The sequence below is a fragment of the Paroedura picta genome, chromosome 8, assembly GCF_049243985.1.
Source record: "Paroedura picta isolate Pp20150507F chromosome 8, Ppicta_v3.0, whole genome shotgun sequence".
In the NCBI taxonomy this organism is placed as follows: domain Eukaryota; kingdom Metazoa; phylum Chordata; class Lepidosauria; order Squamata; family Gekkonidae; genus Paroedura; species Paroedura picta.
The window spans coordinates 85,666,062-85,691,974 of NC_135376.1; the positions used below are offsets into that span (position 1 = coordinate 85,666,062).

Below are 25,913 nucleotides of genomic sequence, written 5' to 3' on the forward strand. Positions count from 1 at the left end.
CTTGAGCCCCGGAGGTTCATAAAACAATGATTATGCAGTGTCACGTACAGCAATGTCTTAAGGAAATATTGTCCCCTCTGTCCGGAGTTGTGGAACCACGGCTAGAAACTCCCATCCAAGTTTTGCCCATGTGATTAATATTAAACCCGGTTGTCCTTTTTCCCTTCTGCTTTGCTCATCTGTCTGGTATTTCCCTGTAATTGTGTAAGCTCGAGGGACCAATGCTCAGATTCTTTTGCAAAATGGCCGAATTACGGTATTTGGACTGCAAACCCCCAAAGTGTCTTTGTAGGCAATGTATGTAACGTATGTGGGAGCAGTCACAATGAGAAACCGATACTAATAGGAAATGGGGAAGCCTAAAACATTGGGAAATTTGAAAGCAGCTGCAAAGACATGAATCTTGGGGAGGATGGGCTCATTGGCTGCCCTTTAATGCAGTGGTAGTCAACCTGTGGTCCTCCAGAAGTTCATGGACTACAATTCCCAGGAGCCCCTGCCAGCATGGCAGGGGCTCCTGGGAATTGTAGTCCATGGACATCTGGAGGACCACAGGTTGACTACCCCTGCTTTAATGCAGCATTTGTGCCGATAACCCTCCCAATGCCTCCTCTTTGCAGCGGGGGGGGGAGGGGAGGGGCAGGGGGCACACATACAAACAGTAACAGAAGAGTCCGGACCAGGCTGCATCTGACTGCCTTCTGCCAAGGCATGCTTGAAGAGAGCGACAGTCCTTTTGAAAAGGGTTGCCAGCCAGCCTGATCACAGGCAGAGCACTCTAATGACCTCCCGGGTCACAGTTCATTTGTCTACAGAATGGAACGAATAGCAAGAATTGGGCGTGCAACCTTTGTCACTGAAGGAGTACGAAGCCTCGAATTGGCTTCGGCTTCGGGGAGCTCGATCGGAGAAGGGAGCGGAGTGCTCTTGCAGCTCCCATTGACAGCTTTATTTTAATCTCTAAATAAAACAGTTCCCTCCCTTCCCCCCCTCCCCTCCCCCCTCCAGTTGAGATGCAGTGGCAATAGTTTGGTATGTATGTTGGCAACAGTGCCACTTCCCTCCCTTCTCTCCCCCACTTACACATTTTAAATATTTTAAGAGGGATGATGTATTCTGAGATTAGATCTCAAGTACAGATAATAGCTGTAAAACCAGCTGCATTTGAGGTTTGTTAGATGCTGACGTATGTGTTTGAGATATTTCTAGATTGTACTGTGAAGGCAGTAATTGTCCCCTTAACTAAAAGATAACCTCAGCAAAATGCTGCCAGGACAGTGCAAAAAATGGGACCCTGTTTTATGCAGTGTGGGAACAAATGCTTATTCCATATATCTTATTATGGCCCTATAGAGGACTACTATTTCTTCGTCTTTCCATAAAGTTGATGTCTCTGATTAAATCTGATAGTGGTTCTTAAAACTTTCAGATTTCACAGAAAGACTGACGTCGGTTTCTAAGACCGTTTCCGCACCGGGAACTTTGTTGCCTCGGCTTCTGTGCGGGAGCCCAAATCTGGGGCGGATGAGATGCACTAGGCCAAATGTTCCCCTGCGTGGGAGCAGAAAGAGGGGGGCAACCAGCCTTGGCTCAAATTCCAGCCTGCAGCCCTGTGCAAAGCCTCCAGGACAGAAACCACCTGAGAGCTTCTACTGTGCCCCAAAAGTTAAATGTTGGAGTATTGTCCCCCCCTTTCATGTGGCAGTGTTCTTTCTCATTGCAAGCAATTTATTTTGTTTCTTGGTTTGTCTTTAGGTTTCCTCTGAACAAGAGAAGGATCAAGAATGTCCAGATGAGAAAAGCTTACCTGAACCGAGTGCAGTTGATGAGATGAAGCCAACCCTAGAAGGGCAGCAGCCTCCAGCTCCAAACACAGCTGAAGGAAGTCCTCTGGGACAGGCTGACCCAAGTGAGACCAACTCATACACGGAAGAAGTCAAAGAAGAGGTTCCCCCTGAGGACTTTTTTCCAAGCACTTTGGTGCCCTCAGACGAGGAGGCTGTTTCAGATTCAGCAGCCAGCAAACTACCCAGTCCACCAGAGGACCTGGATGAACCAAAGCTGGAACTCAGAGGCCAGAGCTTTGCCAACTACCTAGATGGTGATGCCCACGAAACCCCGTTCAATAACTTCTCTCCTGTTGAGCTGGCAAGCCAGAACGAGGTAGCAGACCATAAACTCCCAGAGATGGCAGACTACATTGCGAACTGCACGGTCAAGGTGGACCAGTTAGGAAACGAGGACATTCACAACGCCCTGAAGCAGAGCTCCAAAGTCCTCGTAGTGCAGAATTTCGACATGTTCAAAGAAAAAGAGCCCCTGGGTTCCGTCAATGGCGATCCCAGTTTCAGTTACACGCCCCTGCTCTACTCCAAAGGCAACCCGGGCATCATGTCGCCCCTAGCGAAGAAGAAGCTCTTGTCGCAGGTCAGCGGGGCAAACCTCTCGTGCAGCTACCCTTATGGCTCGCCCCCGCCCTTGATCAGCAAGAAAAAGCTGAGCAGCAGAGAAGAGCAGTCCATGAGCATGCCCCAAGCCCCTCACGCCCCTGCGATGGAGGCTGCCCCGGTCAGCAGGCCCTCTGTGATCCAGCACGTGCAGAGTTTTAAGCCCAAGAGTTCAGAGGACAGGAAATCTATGAACGAAACCTACCGGCACGAATTGCTGCTGAAGAAAGTGGATTCCGAATGCTGCGACTTTACCAAACAACACCTGACGACCCTGGCTGAGTCCTACGCCCTCAAGTCAGAGATCCAGGATATGAAAGACAGAATGAACGAGAAGAGAGGCCTCCACCATTCCCACATGCCCACCTTCTTGACAGACTTTTACTCGTCGCCCCACCTGCACAGTCTGTATCGGCATACAGAACACCACCTCAATAATGAACAGGCGTCCAAGTACCTCCTCCGGGACATGTACAGAAAGTCGGAAAACATTTCCATGTTCCCTCAGCACAGGCACCCGGACAAGCGCAACGTATGCTATCACCCCTTTCTGCATCAGCAAGAGAAAAAGAGCCCCCCAGAAGCCCCGGCGGACGATCAGCCGACTGACCTGAGTCTCCCGAAAAGCTCTCACAAGCAGGCTGCAAAGGGTTTGGGGTCCGGCCTCCTGCATGCGTCGGCGGGGCAGCTGGAGAGCAAAAGTCTCCCCCAGTTCCAGGCCTTGAGCGGCCAGCCTCTGGGCTTAGACTGTCACCCCAAGGCTTGCCGCGTCTCTCCGATGACTGTCTCGGCCCCCAAAAAGCAGCACGGAGAGCCTCTCCTCAGGTCGGGCAAACCGCAGAGCTTGAGGAAGATGGAGGGCATGTCCCACCCCATCCTCGGCCACAAAACCAATGTCCAGCCCATCGGGGCCGCTCGGCCCTTGAAGCGCAGCCTGGAGGATTTGGACAAAGCCGTGTCAGAAAAAAAGATCCGTGCCGTGTCACCCTTGCGCTTACCAAAGGAAGCACCCGCTAAAGACAAAGGTCTGGAGCCGGAGGCCGAAAGCAGCAAACCGGGGCACGGCCTGCCCTCCGGCAGCATGCTGGAGGGCCACAAATTCCCCCTCTCCGGCCCCATCTTCACAGGCTTGTACCCAGGGACGCTCTGCAGCGGCCTGAGCAACCGCATCCCCGCCGGGTACTCCCACCCTCTGCAGTACTTGAAAAACCAGGCAGTGCTTTCTCCGCTAATGCAGCCGTTGGCGCTCCATTCGTTCATGGTGCAAAGACAATTCCTTACCTCCCCTGGCAATTCACAGCAGCTGTACAGGCATTTAGCTGCAGCAACCCCTGTCGGGAGTTCGTACGGTGACCTTTTGCACAACAACATTTATCCCTTGGCTGCTATCAATCCTCAGGCTGCTTTCCCACCTTCTCAGCTGTCTTCTGTACATCCAAGCACAAAACTGTAGATCCTCCCTTAAAAAAAAAAAAAAAGAGCAACATTCCTTTAGCCTGTGATGTCTTGCAAAATTTAAAACAAACAAAAAGAAATCTATATTTGGGTTATCCAAAAGGCGGTGTTGCCTCTCATTTCCGAAGGCTTCAAATGTGATTGAGAGGCAAGACTGGGTCCTTTGAGCTTCTTTATTTCACCTCTAGCTCCCAAATCTGCTTCTTCTGTAGTCAGTCAGTTTGCCTTGTAGGATTCCTAAAGGATCTCTTTCCAGCCGAGAACAAGCGTCAGAGCAGAGCGGGTGGCAAGTTAGGCCTCGTTTTTGCTCCTGGAGGGGGAAAGTGTGGGGTTTTGGGTGTACGTGTCGCTTCCCCTCCTTGCTTCCCAGGAGTGACTTTGGAGCATTTCAAATCCAAAAGCGAGGCAGTTCTGGACGGAAGAGGAGTTAGGCAATGCGTGTGATGATCAACAGACGTTGCTTCTTCGGGTACCCTTTTGTTTCCTGACTAGGAGGAGTCCAAATCAATGCAATGTATAGTACAAACCAACCGTAACACTATTAAACCAGAAAAGAAACGTAAACACTGTTCAATTGGACTGTACATACCTGCTTCAAAAACGGCAAACAAGATTTACTAGTGTGACGTTTGCTTGTATAATTTATATAGGTTTTTATTTCCCATTTACTTCATACTCTGTCTGTTTGGATTTGTTTGTTTGTGTTTTTTTTTTAATTAAAAGTCTTTCTGTCTGCAACTTTTTCCATGTGGAAAAAAAAAAGTGGCGATGGCTGTCGATGGTCCTTTTTGAATGCATCGGTATTTTTTTCCCTGCCTCTGCTGCTGCTTTTTCTTTTCTTTTTTTCTTTTTTTAAGAGCAGCTTTTGGGAGAGTCGCTTTTGTCATTGTTTACAGAACACAAAAAGCATCCATGTTTAACATGCCTTTACAATGGAAGAGAAGCTTACTGTAGATCACGCAGTGGTGCGATAATTCCAAACGTCGTGTCCATGAAATCTGGCATTGCTGTATTCACAGTCTGTGAATTTGTTAGGAACTGCACTTATCTAGGCTGTGAAACTGCCCCGCATACCAGAAAGGGGACCTATTCAGGACTGCGCTGGCAATGAGTCACTCAATCAGAGCGGAGTCCGGAGGACCTTATAGGCTCTGGAAGTATTTCAAGAATTCCAACCGCTAAAAAGAGAGGAAATATATTGTAGTTACAAGGCGGCCTGGATTGGTTGCGCTGCAGGATTGTTTGAGAACTGATGTCCGTGTGCAGAGAGAGAGTTCGGAGGGCAGTCGGAGGGTTATCTCTGGCCACCTTTGCCTGGTGGGTTGCCTTCTGGTCCATGGAGGGTCTCTGGCAGTCTGTCCCTAGAAAGCGCTGGAGAGGCTGTCGTGTTCCAGGAAAGCACTTTTAAGATTTGGTTTAGCATTAAACCATAAGGGCAGCTTAATCTAGAAACCACTTAAATCCCCAAATACTTGACTCTTTGGTCCCACTGAACAAAAGTTTCAAGTCGGTGAAACTTCACCTGAGCCCAGGTGTCATTTTAACTTTGAGGGCAACATCCCTGTCGAAAGCTAAAATTGCCTTGAGACATTTTTCTGGAACAGGCCAAAGCGCACAGATTTGCTTCAGGAAACAACACGGTGGTGGTTGTTTTTTAAAAGATATATACTTTTTGAACCGGGCAAGGGCTCAAAGAGGCTTGTGATGTTTGCTTCACCCCCCGACTCTCATCTTCGTGAGCCAGGAGAGGTTGTGGACAGTGTCTTCTCCACTCATGGTCAGCCACAAGCAAGGGGCACATTTAAACACGGGCTCAACCCTGGCTCCCCTTTACATGCATGTGTGGCAAAGGTCGTGTCCCTCATGAGGTTGCACACTCATTGGCTCTAGCCTCGGCTTCTGCAAGGGGGAAGAACACCTCAAGTGTGGCAGGTGACATCTCTGACGGCCCCGTTTTGTCGCTTGTGCTGGGCCAGAGGGTCTTTGAAGAGCCCTTTGCCCACATCTTTGAGAGAGCAGCAGAGGATATAATGAGGGGCAGACTTTTGACATTCGTGGCAGAAAGGGGTTAATCAGCCCTTTCTGTGTGCCTGGCCTTATAGAAGAGAGAACGTCTGAGGTCTACAATGAGGCTCTCAATAATGAGTCTTGTGTTGAGGAGGAGAAACCCCCAGGGGTAGAGAAGGGCAGGTTCAGTCTACAAGTTGCCAACTACTTGCCTCTTGTCTTATGTCAGCTCTGTGGACATTGCCCACTGTCAGGAGTGGCATTTCAAGTGTTGTATTTGGCTGCAATCAGGTCAACGAAACAACGACTGTTATCAACATTGCATAGAATCTGCCCTGTAGCTTTTAACAGCACAGCTACATCCTCGGAAGTTGTCGTGGACTTGTCCAAGTTTCACCGTCGGCTCCCGAAGCATCAACAGCGTGTGGATCCGACCCACCACCTTGTGTTGCGCGGGGGCAGCCCAATGAGCTGTCGGGCTTAAGGGGAAAACAGACCCGCTAGAATTGCACGGGCTTCTAAACGAGTCTGAAACTCAGCAACCTTTTCCCAAGTCACAAGGAATAGGAGGGGGGGGGTGTTAAAGAGCCAGTAAGCGGTGGTTTCCCCTCCCCCCACCCCAGGAAAACAGTCTTATGATGGTGTGGATTCGTTTTACGGGACACCTCTGCTACGGGTCTTGGAAGCACGGACAACGCAGCATAATTTTTACAGCGTGAAAGCCGATTGTGCTCCGAACCCTTCCCAGATAGCAACTCAAATGCAAAAACCATCAAAAACTACTGGAGTCTACTGGAAACTACTTAAAAGACCACCTTGCATGCAGTGCCAGACATCCTATATTAAAATATCCTGTGATATGAAGCCAATTGCAATATATAATGTAACCTATTTAATATACAAGGATGGGGGGGAGGGGAAACCAGAACAATAGACATCTACTGTTAAAGATCAATGTTATCTTCAATTAAATGCTTTTATGTTCTTGTGATAAAACTATAAACTGATGATGCATAAGCAAGACTAGTAGAATTTAGTACCTAAATGTGCCAACGCAAACCTTTATTTTTCCTGCTGCGCTTCAAACATTAAAGAAAACAACCATCACAGTTGTGTTTGATCGTATGCCATAAAGGGCATTGTTATTTTTTTTTAAAAAAAAAATTGCACTAAACCTGACTAATGTAATCATTGAAAGGGGCTGGGTGGGTGGGCAAAGAGGATTGTAAAAACCTGTAACAGATATTGTTAGAATTGCAGGCCTGGTATTGTAAGTCAGGGAAAACAACACCTCTCTAATTCGTGTTGGATAATCAGCATGTTAGCCGGCCTTCCCGCTCTTACGTTAAGGGATGTTTTTAAAGGCTTGTCTTTTGGTTTGGAACAGCACAGCTCTCTCTGCGTGGCTCAGTGGAGGGGAAGACAGCTCCTGTTGCCTCAGGGTGGTGCACCCACCACCACCACACACACATACACCCCCCCCCCAGAACGTTCCCTGGGAAAAGTAGCATGGTGCATGCCACTTCTTTTGCACATGGGGAACTGCTCTCTGTCGAAGCAATGCACCGGTGGTGCATTATGACTCGCTTGGTCACACAACCTTGAAACGACTCTTATTTTTTAAAGGACAAAGTTTTGAGTCCCGCGGCACCTTGAAGACCAACAGAGTTTCGTTTCTGGGTATAAGCGTTCGTGTGCGTGCACACTTCCAGCACACAAAAGCTTATACCCTGAATAACATTTTGTTCGTCTTAAGGATGCCGCTAGAGTCAAACTTTGTCCGGCTGCTTTAGGCCAACGTGGCTATGCACCTGAGTCTGTCTTAGTTTTGAAAGTTTGCCCTGGCTATTAATCTCATGTATTTATTTTTACAGGTCCCCAGTTTCAGTTTTATTGCATTATTTTGGAATGTGCTCAGACTGTTCTAAAATATCCCAGTGCAGGGTGATTTTGATTTCTCCCCCCCCCCCCTCTTTGTTTGTTCAATAGAAAAGGAAATTTCATAGTGTATTGACCAAAACGAGGAGCGTAATCCTCAGTAGGGGGTTGTGCATTATTTGAGAATGCTTTAAAAAAAAACAAATCTGTTATTTCTGTTGTTAAATTTTCCATGGCAGAGACCGACTGTAAATGGGGCTTTGTTTGAGTTCAAGGGGCCTTATTAATGAATGAAAGTTGAGCAAGTTTCCCTTCATGCAATCATGCCATTGTTATGGGTAGGTTGGTACAGGAAACCAGAGGAACCTAATTGGCAACAGAGTAATAAATCTATTTACCAAGATCTGGTTCCAAGAACTGTTGTGACTGCAACAACCTCCTGTTAAAGATTCTGAAGGCCAGTACGTTTAAAAACAAAGAAAACCCTCTCTTTTTTTCCTCCATGCCACGTCTCCTTAGAAGACTTTTAGGAACGAGAAAAATTCCAGAACTGTGCTGCTGGGTAAGGCCTTTTGCAACTGGAAAACCTACATCGAAATAGATGCCCAAGTTTGTTAATCAAATCAGAGTCCAGCAGCACCTTTAAGACCAACAAAGATTTATCCAAGGCGTGAGCTTTCGAGTGCTTGCACTCGAAAGATGACGCCTTGAATAAATCTTTGTTGGTCTTAAAAGTGCTGCTGGACTCTGATTTGATTGTGCTACTTCAGACTAACATGGCTACCCATTTGAATCTCAGCTTGTTAATGTAATTCTTAGTCCCAAATAAAATGTGTCGGTTTCCAGGGGCTAGGCAGATCTTGCGGTTGGCCCCCTGCCGTGTTAAAGGTAGCCTCTCTCATAGGGCAAATTAGAATGCAATCAGATCAACCTTGGCAACCTGGGTTGATGCCACCAGAAGGAACATACAGGAGAAGCTGGCCTGACACCTGCAGTCTGTCAAAGATCAATGCCCACCAACCCTGAACTCTGTGCTGTGGCTCGCAGAAGCCAGGAGATGGCCACGGAAATTTTGCGTGTGGTGTTGTGTGCCTTTGGGAAGGGGGAGCTTGGTTTTCAGTCACTCCTTGTTCCACCTGGTCCGACTGTGTGACGGTGAGCATGGTCCAGTGTCAGAAACTTCAGCGTTTGTACTGACCACAGGGTTTCACCGACATCTGCTCCACATTTCTGAAACTTGTCGTGAGCACTTAACCCGATGTTGCTGTAAATGTATTTGATATTTCCCCCTGTATTTCCCCTCCCCGACCCCCTCGTTCGAATATGATCTAACAAAAAGGCAGCATCACCGATTAGCTGTGTATACTTGGTTCCCAAACTTTTCTTTTGTTGTAAATATTGTGTATACATTTCTTGTGATTCAAGTTATTGTCGCTTCTATGCGCTGTAAGGTGATTATTTGTATATAGAACAAAATGGCCCAGTGATACTATATAGTTTCCCATTTTTTAATAAAAAAGCGAATAATAAAAAGGGGGTTATTGAGTAACCTTTCACATTAAAGAAGTTTAAACACTACCAGAAAGAGAGAGAGAGAGAAAAAGCTGAGCCAACTATAAACACTCAATTTTTGTATGTTTTCCAAATTGTATGTATTAATGCTTTTGATACTGTATTATGTGCCAATAGTTTCCCAATCACATAGCAAGCAAAAGATATTTTGTACTTTTTGATCCACTGTAATATTTAATAAAAAATGTTACTATCTGTTCCCTTTTTTAATGTGTGTTTTGACTAAGCACATCACTAAACAGTTCCAGTCACTTAGGGCAGGGGTAGTCAACCTGTGGTCCTCCAGATGTTCATGGACTACAATTCCCATGAGCCCCTGCCAGCAAATTCTGGCAGGGGCGTATGGGAATTGTAGTCCATGAACATCTGGAGGACAACAGGTTGACTACCCCTGATTTAGGGGATTACAGATTGTTCCAGCTGACCTCTGAATTGCAGATTCCCTAGAGCAGGTATGGTCAAACTGTGGTCCTCCAGATGTCCATGGACTACAATTCCCATGAGCCCTTGCCAGCAAATGCTGGCAGGGGCTCATGGGAAATGTAGTCCATAAACATTTGGAGGGCTGCAGTTTGACTACCCCTGCTGTAGAGAAACCCCCCCACACACAGACACACACACACACACACACACACAGATGAAAGAAATACAATGTTGTGTTTTGCCAAAAACAAGAGAAGCATCAGCAAAGGCAACTTACCTCCAGTTGTCTTGTCTGTTTCAAGGACGGCTGTGGTCAAAGCTCTCTGTACGACCTGCATGCTGATGCTAAGGCCCTAGAGGGCATATTTTGGGTGGGGAAGGATGAATAAACTATTGAGGACCCCTGCTTTCCTAGGGCAATGGTGTTCCCCTGATCCCAAATTTGGGTGGAACGGTGTTTGGAGGGACGTGCTTGGGGTGGGTGGGAGATGGGGAAAGCTCCTACCCAGTTTCCTTTCAAAGTCTGTTGAGTTACTGAAGTTCTTAGGCATGTGGCTGAAAGTCTGGGAGGTGTCATAATTAATGTGAGTGGATCCAGCAGTTTCCCATTCCCAACAGACCCCACCCTCTGATTCCCATTCAGAGCAATAAAAAACCATGAAACCTTGCAGCATTCTAGATGGGGAGGGAAGTTAGAGTCAGGAGATGTGACCTTCACTGTGTGTCTTCCAGTGTCCTCAAAAGTGGGGGTGGCCCAAGCCAATTTCTCTTGCTCCCCACCCCCCTTCTCCCATCTGGTAGCACCTGCCCTCTGGAGGACATGGCACATCCCAGGGCTTTTTGAAGAAGATGTCCATGAGTATATTTTCCTGCATCCCATATACATGGGAACTCTTTTGCCGCCTGTCACTGGCCCTTTTCACTGTTCTACTATTAGGTCAGTTCCCTGTGAAGGAGGAGCATTATTCTGCATCATGTTAGCTTGAACATGACAAGAAAGGCAGAATTCTGCTACCTGTATTGATTTTATGGTCTTGAATTATTTCTACTGTGGGTTAGAGGAGCACTTTCTCCCCAATCTCTAATTTTATCATTTCTGTCTTCTGGTAACCATGCCAATAAAGGTCTTATGTATGTAACCATGGGGACAGACTCTGCAAGAATGTGAAGCCCTCTCTGGACAGGGATGCAGGAAATCTCCCCCTCCCCCCCTCCCCCTTTTCATACTTTGCATTCAGCTGGATTGACGGTTCAGGGCAGCTCACCCTAAGTATTTCGTGATGTTTTGCTTGGTCCTGATAAACAGCAAGGCCTTGCTCTGCTGGAGCACGTGGCCAACGTTACAATGGGCGAAAGAACCCTGCAAACTAATGAGACCATAATCTCACGTAATGATCAAATCAATACACGGCACAAAACAGTATTGATGAAGCTGACAGCAGGCGGTCAGACAACAAACTCAAACCAAATGAAATATTTATTGGCTTGCCCATAGAAATTACAATGGCATAAGTACACATCTTAATAAAACAAAACTGTACCCTCAAGTTCCATATACAACTCCTTAGGAGGCAGGTAAAACAGACTTTGAAAAGGCAACTCTTAAATGAAACTCAGTTATCTTTACGGCAACATACAATATGTTTTCTCATCGAAGTAACAAGATCCTGACAAACTTCTAACAAGAAGAGTTGGTATTTGTACCCTACAGAGGAGTCCTATAGGGCAGTGGTCCGAAACCTTTTTCAGGTTGCGGACCGCTGGGGGGGAGGGCGATCCGGGCACCGCACATGCATGGCAGCCCATGCGCAAATGCGCATGCATGACAGGTCCGTGTGTGCACGTTTGCGCCATGCGCGGCCGCAGACGTGCATGCGCAGCAATTTCGGTGGTTGGGGACCACTGCAGGGCTTACAAGCACCTACCCCTTCCTCTCCCCATGACAGACACCATGTAAGATAAGTGGAACTGAGAGCTCTGAGAGAACTGTGATTGGTCCAAGGCCACCCAGGAGCTGGGAATCAAACCCTGTTCTCCAGATTAGAAGTTGCTGCTCTTAACTACTACACTGCACTGCACATGTTTACTCCAAGACGTTTGTCAATGTATTTATTTCCTTTACATCATGGGACCTGCAGGGGCAAAAGCCGTAGCAGACGTTTGATTAAAGAGGGGGATTGAAAGAGATTGAGGTGTAGTGGTTAGGGGGTTGGACTAGGATTGGGGAGACCCAGGTTCCAATCCCTGCTCTGCCATGGAAGCAGGGCTGGATTTTCCTATAGGCTAACTAGGATGCAGTCTAGGGCCTCAAGAGGGGCCTATATTCCACATTTTTTATAAAGGTTAGTTTCATTTAACATATTGATATATATCACAGTAATTATGTATTTTATTATCTCTCATGTAATTTACAAACTTAAAAATGGGAGGTGAAAGGGAACAGGCTAAGTGGAATAGCCTAGGGCCTCTTTTCATGTAAATCCGGCCCTGCATGGAAGCTAGTTGGCTGACCTTAGGCCAGTCACACAGACACACTCAGTCTAACCTACCTCACAAGGTGGTTGTGAGGATAAAATGGAAGAGAGAGGCTATAAGATGCCTCGGGTCCCTAGTGAGGAGAAAAGCCAGGTATAAAGTAGATAAATACATTTATATACCCCTCATTTCTCCCAAACATTATTCCAGCCTTTCCCAACTTTACTGTTGAGAAACCCCTGAAACATTCTCCATGCTTTTGTGGTGGGGAGAGGACAGGGGAGGCGAATGTAAGCCACTCTGAGACTCCTTCAGGTAGAGAAAAGCAGCATTAAAAACAAACTCTTCTTCTAATTTCTCCCTGCCACCTTTCTGGGGGGGGGGCAAGGAAAGGAGGGAGGCCCATATGAGCTTCTGGCTGCCCTGGCCTCAGCCATAGGCCTGGAGGAAGAATGCTTTCTTGCATGCTTTGTGGAACTTTGACAGTTCCATCAGGGCTCATATTTCTGCTGGCAGGTCATTCCACGAGGTTGGTGGAGGCCAGGCAGGCATCTTTCGGGCCAGCAGAGCACAATGCCCTCTAGGAAACATTGTGGGGATCACATGACCTGTGTGGACAAAAGCTATATGGGATGGACAAGGTTGCATCTAGCAGTTATCTGGATCCAACTGAGAATGCTGTAGGAGGAGAAAGAAAAGTGTGGTTTTATACCCCGCTTTTCTCTACCTGAGAGTCTCAAAGTGGCTTATATTTATATTTCATTACATTTGAGCTTTTATTTCATCCTATCTCAAAAGACTAAAGGAGGATTACAAGGAAGGTGGTAATGATTTGACGTGTGGAAGGGTGAAACAGTGAAATTAACTACAAGATAATCAAAGCCTTCTTGGTTAAAGTAGGCCATAACCATGGTGTTCTCACTAAGAAGGCCCTTCCTCACAGCTTTCTAACCAAGTGTTGGATTGATGGTTGGAAAATACTTGCTTAGGAATATGCTCTGTCCTAACCAGATGTTCCAATAATATATCATCTTCATTCAGGTTTGAGATAATGTCAACAAACCATGCTCAATGCTAAAGACACACACAATCTAATATTGAATATTTTCCCCTTTCAGCTGAACAAATTTTGATCAATTATTCCCATTCTGTTACAACACTTCGTTTCCATTACCCTGCATAAACTAAAGCAGACCCTTTTCTGTTTCTTTTTCATATTCTTATTTGCTTCATTTATACCCTGCCTTTACCCCAGCGAGGACCCAAAGTGGCTTACGCCATTCTCCATTGTATCCCCATAACACCCCTTTGAGGTAGGTTCAGCTACGAGGATGTGTGACTAACCTTAGGTGATGTGGCAAAATGAGGTGTCCCCAAATCTTGTCTGGTACTCTAACCACTAAGCATTCATAGACTTCTCATAGAAGCAAGAGAGAACAAAAGTTCTCCCAACACTATCTGAGAAAGCAACTTCAGGTGTCCGTGTGGTTCGGGCTGCCCTGACTCTGTCTCACACATTTTGTTAGATTGCCCCTTATATGAGCAGTGTCGGGATGACAGCTTTGTTGCTTTGCTGGGAAACAAGCCTTCTGTAAGTAAGTCTATGACCTTGCAATTGCTGCTCTCTGACAAAGACCCAGAGGTAACCATTTTAGTTGCCAGAGCTTTAACTAAGATGCTTTTATAATATGCTGCCTACCTTTTATTTTATCTTTTATAGTTTATTTAATCATTTAAAGATCTGTTTGGTTACGTAACCCCATGGCCTATTTTATTATTTTGTTGAAATTTTAAACCCTGTTTTTATATGTCTTATACATATTTTATGCCAATAAAAGGTTACTGACTAACTTCAGGTGAAATCCCTCCTTTAACAATAGGGAAAACTTGCACTGTGAGACCCACACCCCTTCAACAAGCCCAAGGGTAATAGAGGGCCATTTTGCTCCCGTATCCATATGATGGCCATGGAGTCATCAGGGGTTCTTTTCCTTTCCAGTTTGCATCTGGCTTATGGCTGTTTGGCATTCCAGCACTCAAGGCACGTTTGAGAAGTTTGTCGTGGCATGGGATATGGAAACTGGTGCCAAAAAAAGCAGAGGACTCATTTGCCACAAGCACGGAAAGTAGAAAGCACGCTAGTCATAGACAGGCATGGCTGCCATGCGCATGGCCACACCGGATTCTGTGCTGGTCTGCAGCTGCTCAGGCAGTGTCTTAAAATTATTGATTCCCCACCACCACCCCCGGTACAGACTGATTTTCTAAACAAGCTGGTCCAGAATTTAGACACCGACACTTGACCACAAGATGGCATTGTGTGTGTTTTTGTCCAGTAGATGGAAAAAGCAGACGGGTCCGAGGAGGCCTCTGTTTTCCTGTTTTGTTGTGAAAAGAATCCAGACTGCCACTTATACCCTGAGCCCTCATTCTAAAGACAATGATCTGCTTAGCACAGAAACAAAAGAAAATGCCTACATGACAAGAACTATAAAACTGGAGCGGGGGTAATGTTCCATAGTCACCTGAGATTTGCTGTTCCAGTACATCTCATAAAAAGAGTGTCTTGCAGGGAATTTACTCAATTATGAGTAGCTACTTTAATTTAGATTGCAGTGTCTCGGATCCTTTTAGAAAATGTGAGTCCAAAGGCACTTTTAAGACCAACAAAGTTTTATTCAAGGTGTGATTTTGGTGAATTGTGCATGCTCACAAAAGCTCACATCTTGAGTAAAACTTTGTTGGTCTTAAAGGTGCCACTGGACTCACAATTTGTTCTGCTACTTCAGACCAACATGGCTACCTTCCTGAATCAGATCCTTCAAAACTACCTGATACAGGAGCTAGATCTCTCTTCTAGTAGGAGGTGAAGCACATTTGGCTTGGAGGGATTACACATTGCTAAATTTATTATCAAATAATTCCCCCCCCCCCCAAGACCCGTTTCATAAATTTATCATAATCCAGAAATACCAAAATTGAAATTTCAAGATGTCATAATCCCACTGTATACCGCATTGGTCAGACTGCACCTGGAGTATCCAAAAAGGATATGGACAAAATTGAGAGGGTACAGAGGAGAGTGACGAGGATGATCCAGTTCCTGGGGACCAAAACCTATGAGGAAAGGCTTGGAAATATCAGGTCTGGAGAAGAGAAGGTTGAGAGGGGACATGCTGGCTCTCTTGAAGTATCTGAAAGGTTGTCACGTGGAGGAGGGCAGGGAAAGGTTCCTGTTGGCAGCAGAGGGTAGAACCCACAGTAATGGTTTTAAACTTAGTGTAGAACAGCACAGGCTAGATGTCAGGTAAAATCTTTTCAGAGTCCGAGTAATTCAGCAGTGGAATCGGCCGCCCAAGGAGGTGGTGAGCTCTCCCTCACTGGTGGTCTATAAGCAGTGGCTGGACAGATACCATATATACTTGCATATAAGACGACCCGCATATCAGCCGAGGCACCTAATTGCACCACAAAATGCTGGAAAAACATATTGACTCACATATAAGTCGAGGGTAGTGTTTGGCTAGTGGCTTTTACTCCTTTCCTCCCCTCCCCCCTGTTTTGGGCAGGATTTCCCCCCCGTTTCTTCTCACCCTCCTCCTCCTTCCTCTTTCCCTCTGATCTCTCTTGCCTTTATTCCTTCCTCTAGGGGCATTTCCTCCTTCTGCTCTCTGTTCTCCCTCTGAAACAGAGGCTTCAGAGATTCCTGCAGAGCTTCCTACAACACGTGCTAGCCTTGTGTTAGCCTCATTAAGGCGGGGGGGGGGGAGGCGGAGACTGCTCTTTCCCTCCCAGGCTTGCTGCATCTCTGCTGTTCCTGCCTCTGCTTCTTCAGGCAAATATACTTGTCTCCCACCCCCACCCTCCAGTCTTATCTGGAAGCTGTAGGGTTGAAAAACTCGGCTTATAGGCGAGTATATACGGTACTTTACATGGAAGATTTAGGGCTATCAGTAGGGGAATTTGCTCCCTCCAAAATGGGCAAGAAGCTGGGAATAAGCAGAGGGTTTTCTAGACAAGAGATGTTCAGCGGTGGTTGGCCATTGCCTGCCTCCACATCCTGACCCTGGTATTCTCTGGAGGTCTCCCTTCCAAACATTAGCCAGAGCCAATCCTGTCTTAGCTTCCATGATCTGATGAGATTAGGCTAGCCTGGGCTATCCAGGAATAATACCATTTTTAAACATGACAATAACAGCTGCTTCATTCCCTCTATAACCTCAGTCTTATCATTATACAATAGCGTCTCTAAAGAGCACCTTCTCCAGGAACTAATATCCTTCAGTATATTCCTTGTGCTTCTTCACATCAACACTGAGGAGGAGGAGAGAAATTTGGAAATATTTGTTGTTTTAATTTCTACCAGCCTGCTAAAAAAGGAGACCTCATTCCCATTCTTGATTTGATTTGATTTATTAAGCTTATAAACCACTCCTCCAGGCACAGCTGTCTCTGGGTGGTGTCCGGCAAGATAAAACCAGTAATACAATAAAATCATAATAAGCTAACTTACAACTGTTACAGACTGGCTGCAAATAAGATGTTCCAAATTCAAGTTTTAATCTTGTTGTCATCCTGTCGTGGTCTTTTTTGCAGTCCAGTTTCATTGCTCAGTATATCTAGCCCTCCAGACAGTTCCTGGTTATACAACACTATTGTAGAATCTCTAGGACAGGGGTAGTCAAACTGCGGCCCTCCAGATGTCCATGGACTACAATTCCCAGGAGCCCCCTGCCAGCATTCGCTGGCAGGGGGCTCCTGGGAATTGTTGCCCATGGACATCTGGAGGGCCGCAGTTTGACTACCCCTGCTCTAGGATGTTTATTATGTCATATAAATCTGGATATTAACAATTGCCAATATTCTAGGTTTCTCCCACTGATCTCAAAGGGTGTGCACAAAAATGGGAGGGGGGGCAATTTTTTGGATTCTGACATATTGGGACCCCCCAAGGATAAGGCTGTGGCTTAGGATCCCGACCTGGGAGTAGCACCACACACAAGCTTATCTCCCTCCCCTCAAATGGATCTGTTAAAAAGAACAACAGAAAAACAAAACTCCAAACAAATAACAAAATATCACAGAGAAAAGGGGTGAGAGGATGAGTAATGTCGGAGCCACTGGAGCAGGGAAAGAGGGCGACTACAATCGCTGTGGCTCTTTTAAAGGGCAGGTAATCCCACCCCCTCAGCCAGCCCTACCTCCTGAGACCCATTTGGATGGTGGACTCCTGCAGCCCCAGCAGGAGGCCCACTGTAAAGGCACAACACAGCGGCAGGCCCCTGCAACGAGGTGGGAAGCTGGCATGGGAATTTGCTGCTGTGGCTGGCCCCAATCCTGCAAGCCTCTTTCTGGCCCTGCAGTCCCCTGTGCTGCTGCAATCAGCGGGCCTTTGCTCAGCAGAGGCCACATTTATAATGGCTCCCATTGGCTACAATAGTGCCAAAGTCATTTAAAGATGTCACAGTTAATTAAAGGCATTTGTGACGCTTCAGCTTCATTCAGGTAGCTGTTTAACTGCCCCTATCCGGTTTCCCCAGATAATCCTAAACTTTGGGGGGTTATCCAGGATGGGCAATGCTAGATAGCTGAAAATACACCCCCCCCCCATATGCAGTTTAAAGAATGGCCAATAAATATTGATATGGTATTTTCTGGCTATATTTTTGGCTTGGATAGAGACAAGTGTATGCCCCTAATATAGATAGGTTTATAAATTAAAGTTGAATGGATATTAATATTTATGGTAGCGTTTGTACCTAATCATAATGACTTCAAATATGGAACATGTTTCTCCCCTTTACTTAATCAAATAATTTTAATGGTTTTGTTTTTCAGATTTCAGATTCAAAAAATCTTTATTGGCATAAACATTTTTATGTTTGATATTTACTCTCTATTACAGGTCCTCATTTATTTCTATTCCCTTAATATCCCACTCAACTTATGTGTAAGATGCTTTTCTGAAATATATTTAAGCCCAGGCATTCTGGTTTCTGTATATATCCTTTTTATATACCCTGCAATACTTTTAAAATATTGACTTAGCATTAATATTGAATTGACAGAGAGAGTTAATGATGTGACATCAGCATTAATCATTTTAGATTCAAATGAGCCAATTCAAAGGCGAAATATAGAGATGTTCTCATATTGCAATAGCCAAAGCCTCAATTTTAAAAAGCACAAACAGGATTGGTGATAAGAAACAGGCCTGCTGGGTCTTTCTATTTAAGACACACTCTGTCTGACAATGCCGCATTAATTGGAACTTGTAGAGAAGGATTCAGATATATGAGTCTGCCTCCTAAATTTAACTTAAATTTAAATCTGCCTCATAAATTAAAATGATCTAAATGTGCAATAAATAAAGCCATTCAATATAGTCAAACACTTTTTCCCCACATCCATGAACACTGTTTTATTCAATTTATTATCTAGCTTGTTTTTGCCCACAGAACTTGTTTTGATACTATTAGGAGAAATATTTCTAAAAATTAATTTGTTCTACTATCTATCACAGTTGCCCAGATTGTATATGTTTAATTTGAAAGTGATATGAGCCTGTTCTATGACAATTCTTTTACTGTTCTAGAATTTAAATCGTTTTGGTTTCTTCCCAAGACTTGAACAAAGATTACGAAGTTAACATTGGAACAGAAAGAATTTCCAAAGACAATCTGTAACAATGTCAGGGGATTCATTATTTAATAAATAATTTACTAATGTTCTTTCCTATCTAGTGATACTTATGCGAAGAGAATCTGAGGTCCAGTCAAGGAGATTTAGAAATATAAAATATTTTTCTGATGCTTTTCTTGAAAGGTCAACACTTAATCTAGCTAGAATGTTTCATCAAATACATAAACATAAATCATACTTTTTATATCATTCACAGTTTTCACAGAAGTGCCTTCTGTCATGTACTTAGATAACAGGGTTTTTTAAAGGGTAATATTCTTTGAAGTTTAATTTTCATTATCAATCTTGGCTGTGTTCTAAATCATTCTTGTTACTAACATTGTAACCAGTTCTGTCTAATATTTTGTCATTCTTACATATTGGTTCAGTTTCAGTTCTGGCTATTTGTTAACATATTCCTTATAGGAAGGCCTTCCGTGCAGCCCAAACAGTTAGAGAATCTCCCTTTGTTTGAAATGTCATCAAGGATTTGTTTAATGTCTTTTGTCAAAGATTCATCAAGTAAAATTAAAGGGATTGAATCCATAGTTTGGTTTCCACTAATAGAGAATACCCCACCTTTCAAGAGTGTTTCTGCTTCCCGCACTCCAATTGCAGCCCACTAAATCAAAGGGGGTGGTCTGTGATGATAGAGAAAATCAGTAAAAATCCACCTTCTTACTGCTGATAGAAACTGACATTTGATCTAGCCTAAAGTATTTGCGTATATTACTCTCACAAAAAATATGCACTGGATTCAACGTTAACAGTTAGAATTTTTATTTTATTTTTTAAATTGAGCTAGTGATAACCTATTATCCATGAATATGAATTTTGAGTGGGAAAAAATCTCTGAGAGTTAATTCAATTAAATTTAGGCAGTTGCCTGAATGAAAGTTTTAGGTAGCCATCTTGTGTTATTAACCTGAAGGAATATAATTTTGCATATAGAATTCCATTAAAATCCTCTCTTGTAATATCTGACACAAATTTAATTTTTTTAAAAAATCTCTTTGTTTGTGATATGGGGTATATATACAAAACTAAATTATTTATTGCATAGGGTGGTAAGGCAGCAGAAATGCTGTCTGAAGCTGTCTGCCCATGAGGCTGGGAGTTCGATCCCAGCAGCCCCATCAAGGTTGACTCAGCCTTCCATCCTTCCGAGGTCGGTAAAATGAGTACTCAGCTTGCTGGGGGGTAAACGGTAACGACTGGGGAAGGCACTGGCAAACCACCTTGTATTGAGTCTACCATGAAAACGCTGGAGGGCATCACCCCAAGGGTCAGACATGACTCGGTGATTGCACAGGGGATACCTTTACCTTTACCTTTAGTCCTCTTAATATATAGCTTATTGTTTTCTTTCTGAACACATTGTGGAAAATAACATGGCTCATCCTGATAAAATGGCTATTCCTAGGTTTTTTCCTATTATTAGATACCACACAATTCTCACCTAGTTTTAATTATGTCCACTATTTTTCATTGCCTTTTCTGTATGAGTTTCTTAACAGAGAAATAAATGCAGCTTCCTGGATTCTAATTCTTTACATAATTTCTCCTTTTATTTCACAAGATTTTTAACCACTCAGTAATAATGTATTCAATTGTCTCTTCTTTAATAATTATTTGATAACTGACTGCCTAATAATTCTCTACTTATTCATTTGTCCTTTTGCAGTCTTCTCTTTGTTCTGTATTCATGGTTAAATCCAATGTGTCTCATCAAGTCAGTAAGATCAGATTCCAGGTAACTGTTTTCAGAAGCAGGTGCTTGTGTGTACAGATACATACATTATGCCTAATAAATACCATCAAGTACTGCCTGACAACATGCCGGACCTCTGATTGGCTGTCAGTGGGACAGCCCTTCCCTACCGACAGCCAATCAGAGGCCATGTCACTCTGCCCAGCCTCCTCGCTGTCCAAGCAAAGTAGGGGAGGGTGACTGCACACTCCATGGTGGCCCTGTCGTAGCACTGCCATTCTCCCCTTGCCACTAGACAACAATGGGTAACTGTGCACTCGACAGTGGCCGTGCCATTGTCTCTGGCCTCCTTATCACCAGGGCAATGCAGGGAAGGGAGCCCATGGTTTCCATGGAGGCTCTGCCATTCTCCCCAGCTTTCATGCCACCTGTGGGCACTGAGGAAGGCCAGCCATGTGCTCCACAACAACCTTGCCATTCTCCCCAGCCTCCTCGCTGCTGGGGAGGGGGGTCCTGGGGAAGGCTAACCACATGATCCCTGGTGGCCCCACTACTCTCCCCAGCCTCATCAGTGCCCGGGGAAGAGCAAGGAAACCCCTCCACCGATGCTCCTCACTGGTCACGCCACTCTCAGCCCTCTCCTCAACACTAGGAGAGGTGGGGGACCCTGCCCACTTTTAAAATAGGCTTTTCTACTAGTATACATGCACATACGCACACATACATATACACACACATACATATATTTACACACATATATACACTCATATAAAACCCACTAGGTCGTTTATGTAGTAAATCCTTTTTATTCCATAATAATTAATTCCTTAAAACATGCCTCTTTCACTCCCTGCTCACCTGTAACTTTTATATGGAACATGCAATTCCAAGCCAGTTAGCTTTATCCCATGTAATGGCAGAGATTGTATTTAAGTCACGGTGGTCCTATTTTTATATTGCTCCACCCAGGGCCGGTTTATGCAAGTAGCACATGCTATGGGCCCTTTGCTTCCAGGGGTCCTTTGCTTCCAGGGCCCTTTTTCTTCATGGATCAGGGCTGTGGCCTCTCCCTCCCATTTCTTCAAGGACACCCTTTCCAATGTGTGTGTGGGGGGAGCTCTCTGCCCCCAGTCTGGCGGCTCCCGCCACAATTGTACTGTGATAGGTCCCAGCGAATCCTTAAGCCACTGCTGGTTCAGCCATGGCAATCAGTTGGATGTGCCTTAAGTACTTTTAAGATCTTGATCAAGCAAGCAGTGAGAGGGGAAAGTCAAGAGCAGGGGTAGTCAAACTGCGGCCCTCCAGATGTCCATGGACTACAATTCCCAGGAGCCCCTGCCAGCGAATGCTGGCAGGGGGCTCCTGGGAATTGTAGTCCATGGACATCTGGAGGGCCGCAGTTTGACTACCCCTGGTCAAGAGTATTCCTCAACAGACTGCATGGCTGAAAATGCATCTCTATCAGATGGGGCTCTTGGAAACGTAACAAAGAAGTTGGAGCAGTTGGAGGAAACCATTCTCACTTCCTTCGGGTGCCATCAGAAGTTTTGCATTCACTAAAGCAGACATGTCCCATTTGCCAGCAGCCTCAGGACAATGACATGTTCATAACCACAAGGGCAGGGAGAGATGTACAAGTTAAAGAAACACAGCAGACCTCTGGAAGGAAACAAGGATGCTCCACACATCAAGCCTCCATGGCGTTGGCTCCCCATTGGCACAATCCATAAGAGTATTTTGTGTTTATAACTTTCACTTTGACAGTCACACAAGACAAGACACACATCTGGGGTTGGGGGCTGAACACAACACAAAACAACCGATCAGCCTTTTCATTAAACAGCTTTGCATAATAACTGGGGGGGAAGGGCAGCAGACAAATGGGCTTCGCGTTTGTAGGAAACACATGATGATGGAACCAACGTTGGTTTGAAATAGTCATTCCTTTGAAGACTGACTCATATAGGAGCTGCGTATGAATGGCCCCAAAGAGGTGGGAGTGGGTTTCCTGAAGACCTTTGCTTTCATTCTCCAGGCAAGTTGGCTATGATGTTAGGCATGAAGGCCCATGCAGAAGGCCTGATGGTTCAGAAGTCAGGCAAACTGTAAAGCTTCCAGCCATCAGAGGACGGGGCTCTCTCCTTATTCTTCACCATGGCAGGAAAAATAAAAGGAATTATGCCATTTTATTAGCAAAATACTTGCAGATGACACCTCTTCTTGCCACAGAATGACGTTTGCCAGACTCTACAATATAAGATTTCTGCTTGGAACCTTTTGGCACTTTTGAGGAAGAGGACTCTTTCAAGGAGAAGGCATTTCAGGGTGCTTCTTTGGCTAGCAGAGTAGTTTGAAGGAGGAGGGAAGTGATTCAATGTGTTTGGTAAACAGAACATCAGTTCTCCTCTCTGCTTCAATCCAGCCCTGCCCCCCCCCCAATAGTCCACCAGGCCTTGGGTTGGGGCCAAAATTAAAACCTACTCAGCTATTATCTATATACCCACCTATTCTATTCTATTCTATTCTATTCTATTCTATTCTATTCTATTCTATTCTATTCTATTCTATTCTATTCTATGCTATGCTATGCTATGCTATGCTATGCTATTCTATTCTATTCTCCATTTACTTTATCCCTCTGTAAACTCCCAGACCAGCCTAATTTGGGGGCGGGGGAAGGATAATAATCAAAATACATTCTGTGGAGAAGCTGTTGCTGCTAATTTTAATCTGTTTATTACCCATTCTAAATTACTTATATTTTAACCACAACTTTGTATGGCGCCCTTAGCAGGCCCACTGGGAGGGCAGTGTAAAAATCAAATCAGATCAAACCAAACAAACAAGATCATGGAAGCTCATCACAGTCAGCCCTGATCAGTATGGGGATGGAAGACCACCAAGGAAGTCCAGGCGCAGAGGCAGGCGATGGGCGACCACCTCTGAATGCTTCTTGTCTTGAAAACCCTACAGGTTGGCCATACATTAGCTGTGTCTGGATAGCATTTTCCATCACCTTTATGACTTCAAAGCTGTCACCAGTCTCCCTTTTTGTAAAGATTTCAGCAAAAAAACAAGTCACACCAAGACCAGTGTTCCAGCCAACAGTTAAAACAAACAAACAAATAAACAAACCCTCCAAAACATTGCTCTGAGTAAGAAAGGAAGGAGTAACAGAAATCACGGGCTCCTCCCCACATGCCGTGCTTTTTGTTGTCTTGTGGAAAATTCAAGTTGAGGAGGGCCTTTGGAGGTCACTCCCAGCAGCAGAGCGAATGCCTCTCTGAGTGGCCCAATCTCATTTGCAGTCCTGTGAGAAAGGATTGTGGGCAGCAGCTTGAAAGACACAACTAAAGGCAAGAATCACGGATTCCAATCGAGTTAAGAGCATCTTCCCCAATGGGACTGTAAAAAGCTTAGCCAGATTGGACCTCCTGCTATTAATTTAAGATCGGCAACTTCTCAAGCAAAGTGACAAACTCACAGCTGCTTGAAACATCTCCAAGTGCAGGCCAGAAAATAGACACTATGAGAACGTGTTAAACGTTAGAGGCTCAGAAAGTTCTTAAAATCTGGTTCGTTCATCACTTCACTAGTCTCAAAACAAAAACACAAGACTCCCCCCCCCCCCACGCACACACCCACACATCCACAAGGACCACAGGTGCGTTTGGGCCCATTACTCCCAAAGGGAAAAAGTAAAACAAACAGGGGGTTATCTGTTCTATAGATGTCAACCAGGTGTTCCAGAGATGCCTTACTACTCCATCCCACTGGCTGGGAAGGGAATAGAGCCACCTCATACATCTCCTCACCTGTCCCATTTGCACTTAAGGTAAAGTGAGCAAGTTGTAGGTGATCAGCTAAAACCAGGTGGCTGGGTTGCTTGCTATGGTGGACTTCCCTTGTTCCCTGGCAATCTGGTGTGTCCCTCAGTGCCACAATGGGAGTAAAATTGGCAGCCTGACACTCAGAATCGCAGAGAGCTGGAAGAGACCACACAGAGCCATCCAGTCCAGCCACCTAGGGGACTTAGTAATCACACACTCCTGACAGGTGCTCATCCAACCTCCTCCATACTGACCAGGTATCCATCTTCCAAAAACATCTAATGGGTGATCAGAATTGCTAGCTTTGAACATTAGATACATTTATCCACAAAAGTAATTCTCTTATACCCACAACAGCTGGGTAGTACCCAGGGTTTTCTTGTTTGTTTGTTTTTTGGTATTGTTTGCTCTGTACTTTCAAACTCTGCCATTGCAACCAATTTGGATTTCTTAATGGGAAAGTAAAAATTGTGAGAATTCCAGCAGCTGAAAAACATCCACAGCTGGTCTCTCCGATGTGCAGCTCCCTGGGAATAAACCCCATTTATGTCAGTGGGTCTTATTACTATTTAAAACACACAGGAAATGGTGTGGCAGCTACAAGCATAGACTGCTTGAAGAAAGAACTGGATAAACATCTGGATAAGAGGTCTATTAGCTTGCTGGGGGGTAAACGGTCATGACTGGGGAAGGCACTGGCAAACCACCCCGTATTGAGTCTGCCATGAAAACGCTAGAGGGCGTCACCCCAAGGGTCAGACATGACTCGGTGCTTGCACAGGGGATACCTTTACCTTTACCTTAGTGGCTATTAGCCACAAGGTATAGATGGAACACTATGGTTTGGGGAAATGATGCTTTGTATTTTTTGTGCTTGGGGGGGGCAAGACTTCTGGAGTTCTGTCCCCACTGGTAGACCTCCAGATGGCCCCCGGTTTTTGGCCACTGTGACAGTATTAGACTGGACAGGACATTAGCCTGATCCAGCATGGTCTCTCTTATGTTTTTAAGATTGGGTCAGAACAGTGATTAGTTTATGCCAAGGCCTAAAGGGAGTAAAAATCAAAAGCCCTCTGAGCCCTTCAGGATGCTTAAGGATTGTGGTAGTGGTAGGTACACTTTGAAAGCTTCCTATCTACCAGATTATGCCAGAGCCACCAACGCCATCGATCACAAGTACGTCATGAAAATGTTATGTAGGATGTTGTCGCCAGATCTGCTCCCTTCTTTGATTCCACAATGTGAAGTCATACTGGGTGAACATTATGTTTTGAAGACTTAACACGAGAAAGCAACTTACATTTGGTTTTCTAGCACAACACAACGCAAGCAGTCAGGGCCAGGCACTAACAACTTCCCCACGAGAATTTTGGAATCTGATTCCGTCAGGATCCTCCAGACCAGCTTCTAAAAGCAGGTGTATCTTGGCCTCCC

General features: G+C 45.1%; 1 protein-coding gene across 3 annotated transcripts in view; it reads left to right on the forward strand.

Moving 5' to 3' along the window:
* Nucleotides 1-9,556, forward strand: part of ARID5B (AT-rich interaction domain 5B) — a 259,355-nt gene extending 249,799 nt beyond the window's left edge. For all 3 annotated transcript variants that reach the window (XM_077350726.1, XM_077350725.1, XM_077350727.1), the window contains one exon: nt 1,756-9,556. In XM_077350726.1, the coding sequence (XP_077206841.1) occupies nt 1,756-3,900 (2,145 nt within the window). In that variant the 3' untranslated portion in view covers nt 3,901-9,556. The remainder of the gene's footprint in view (nt 1-1,755) is intronic.
* Nucleotides 9,557-25,913: the final 16,357 nt, after the last annotated feature.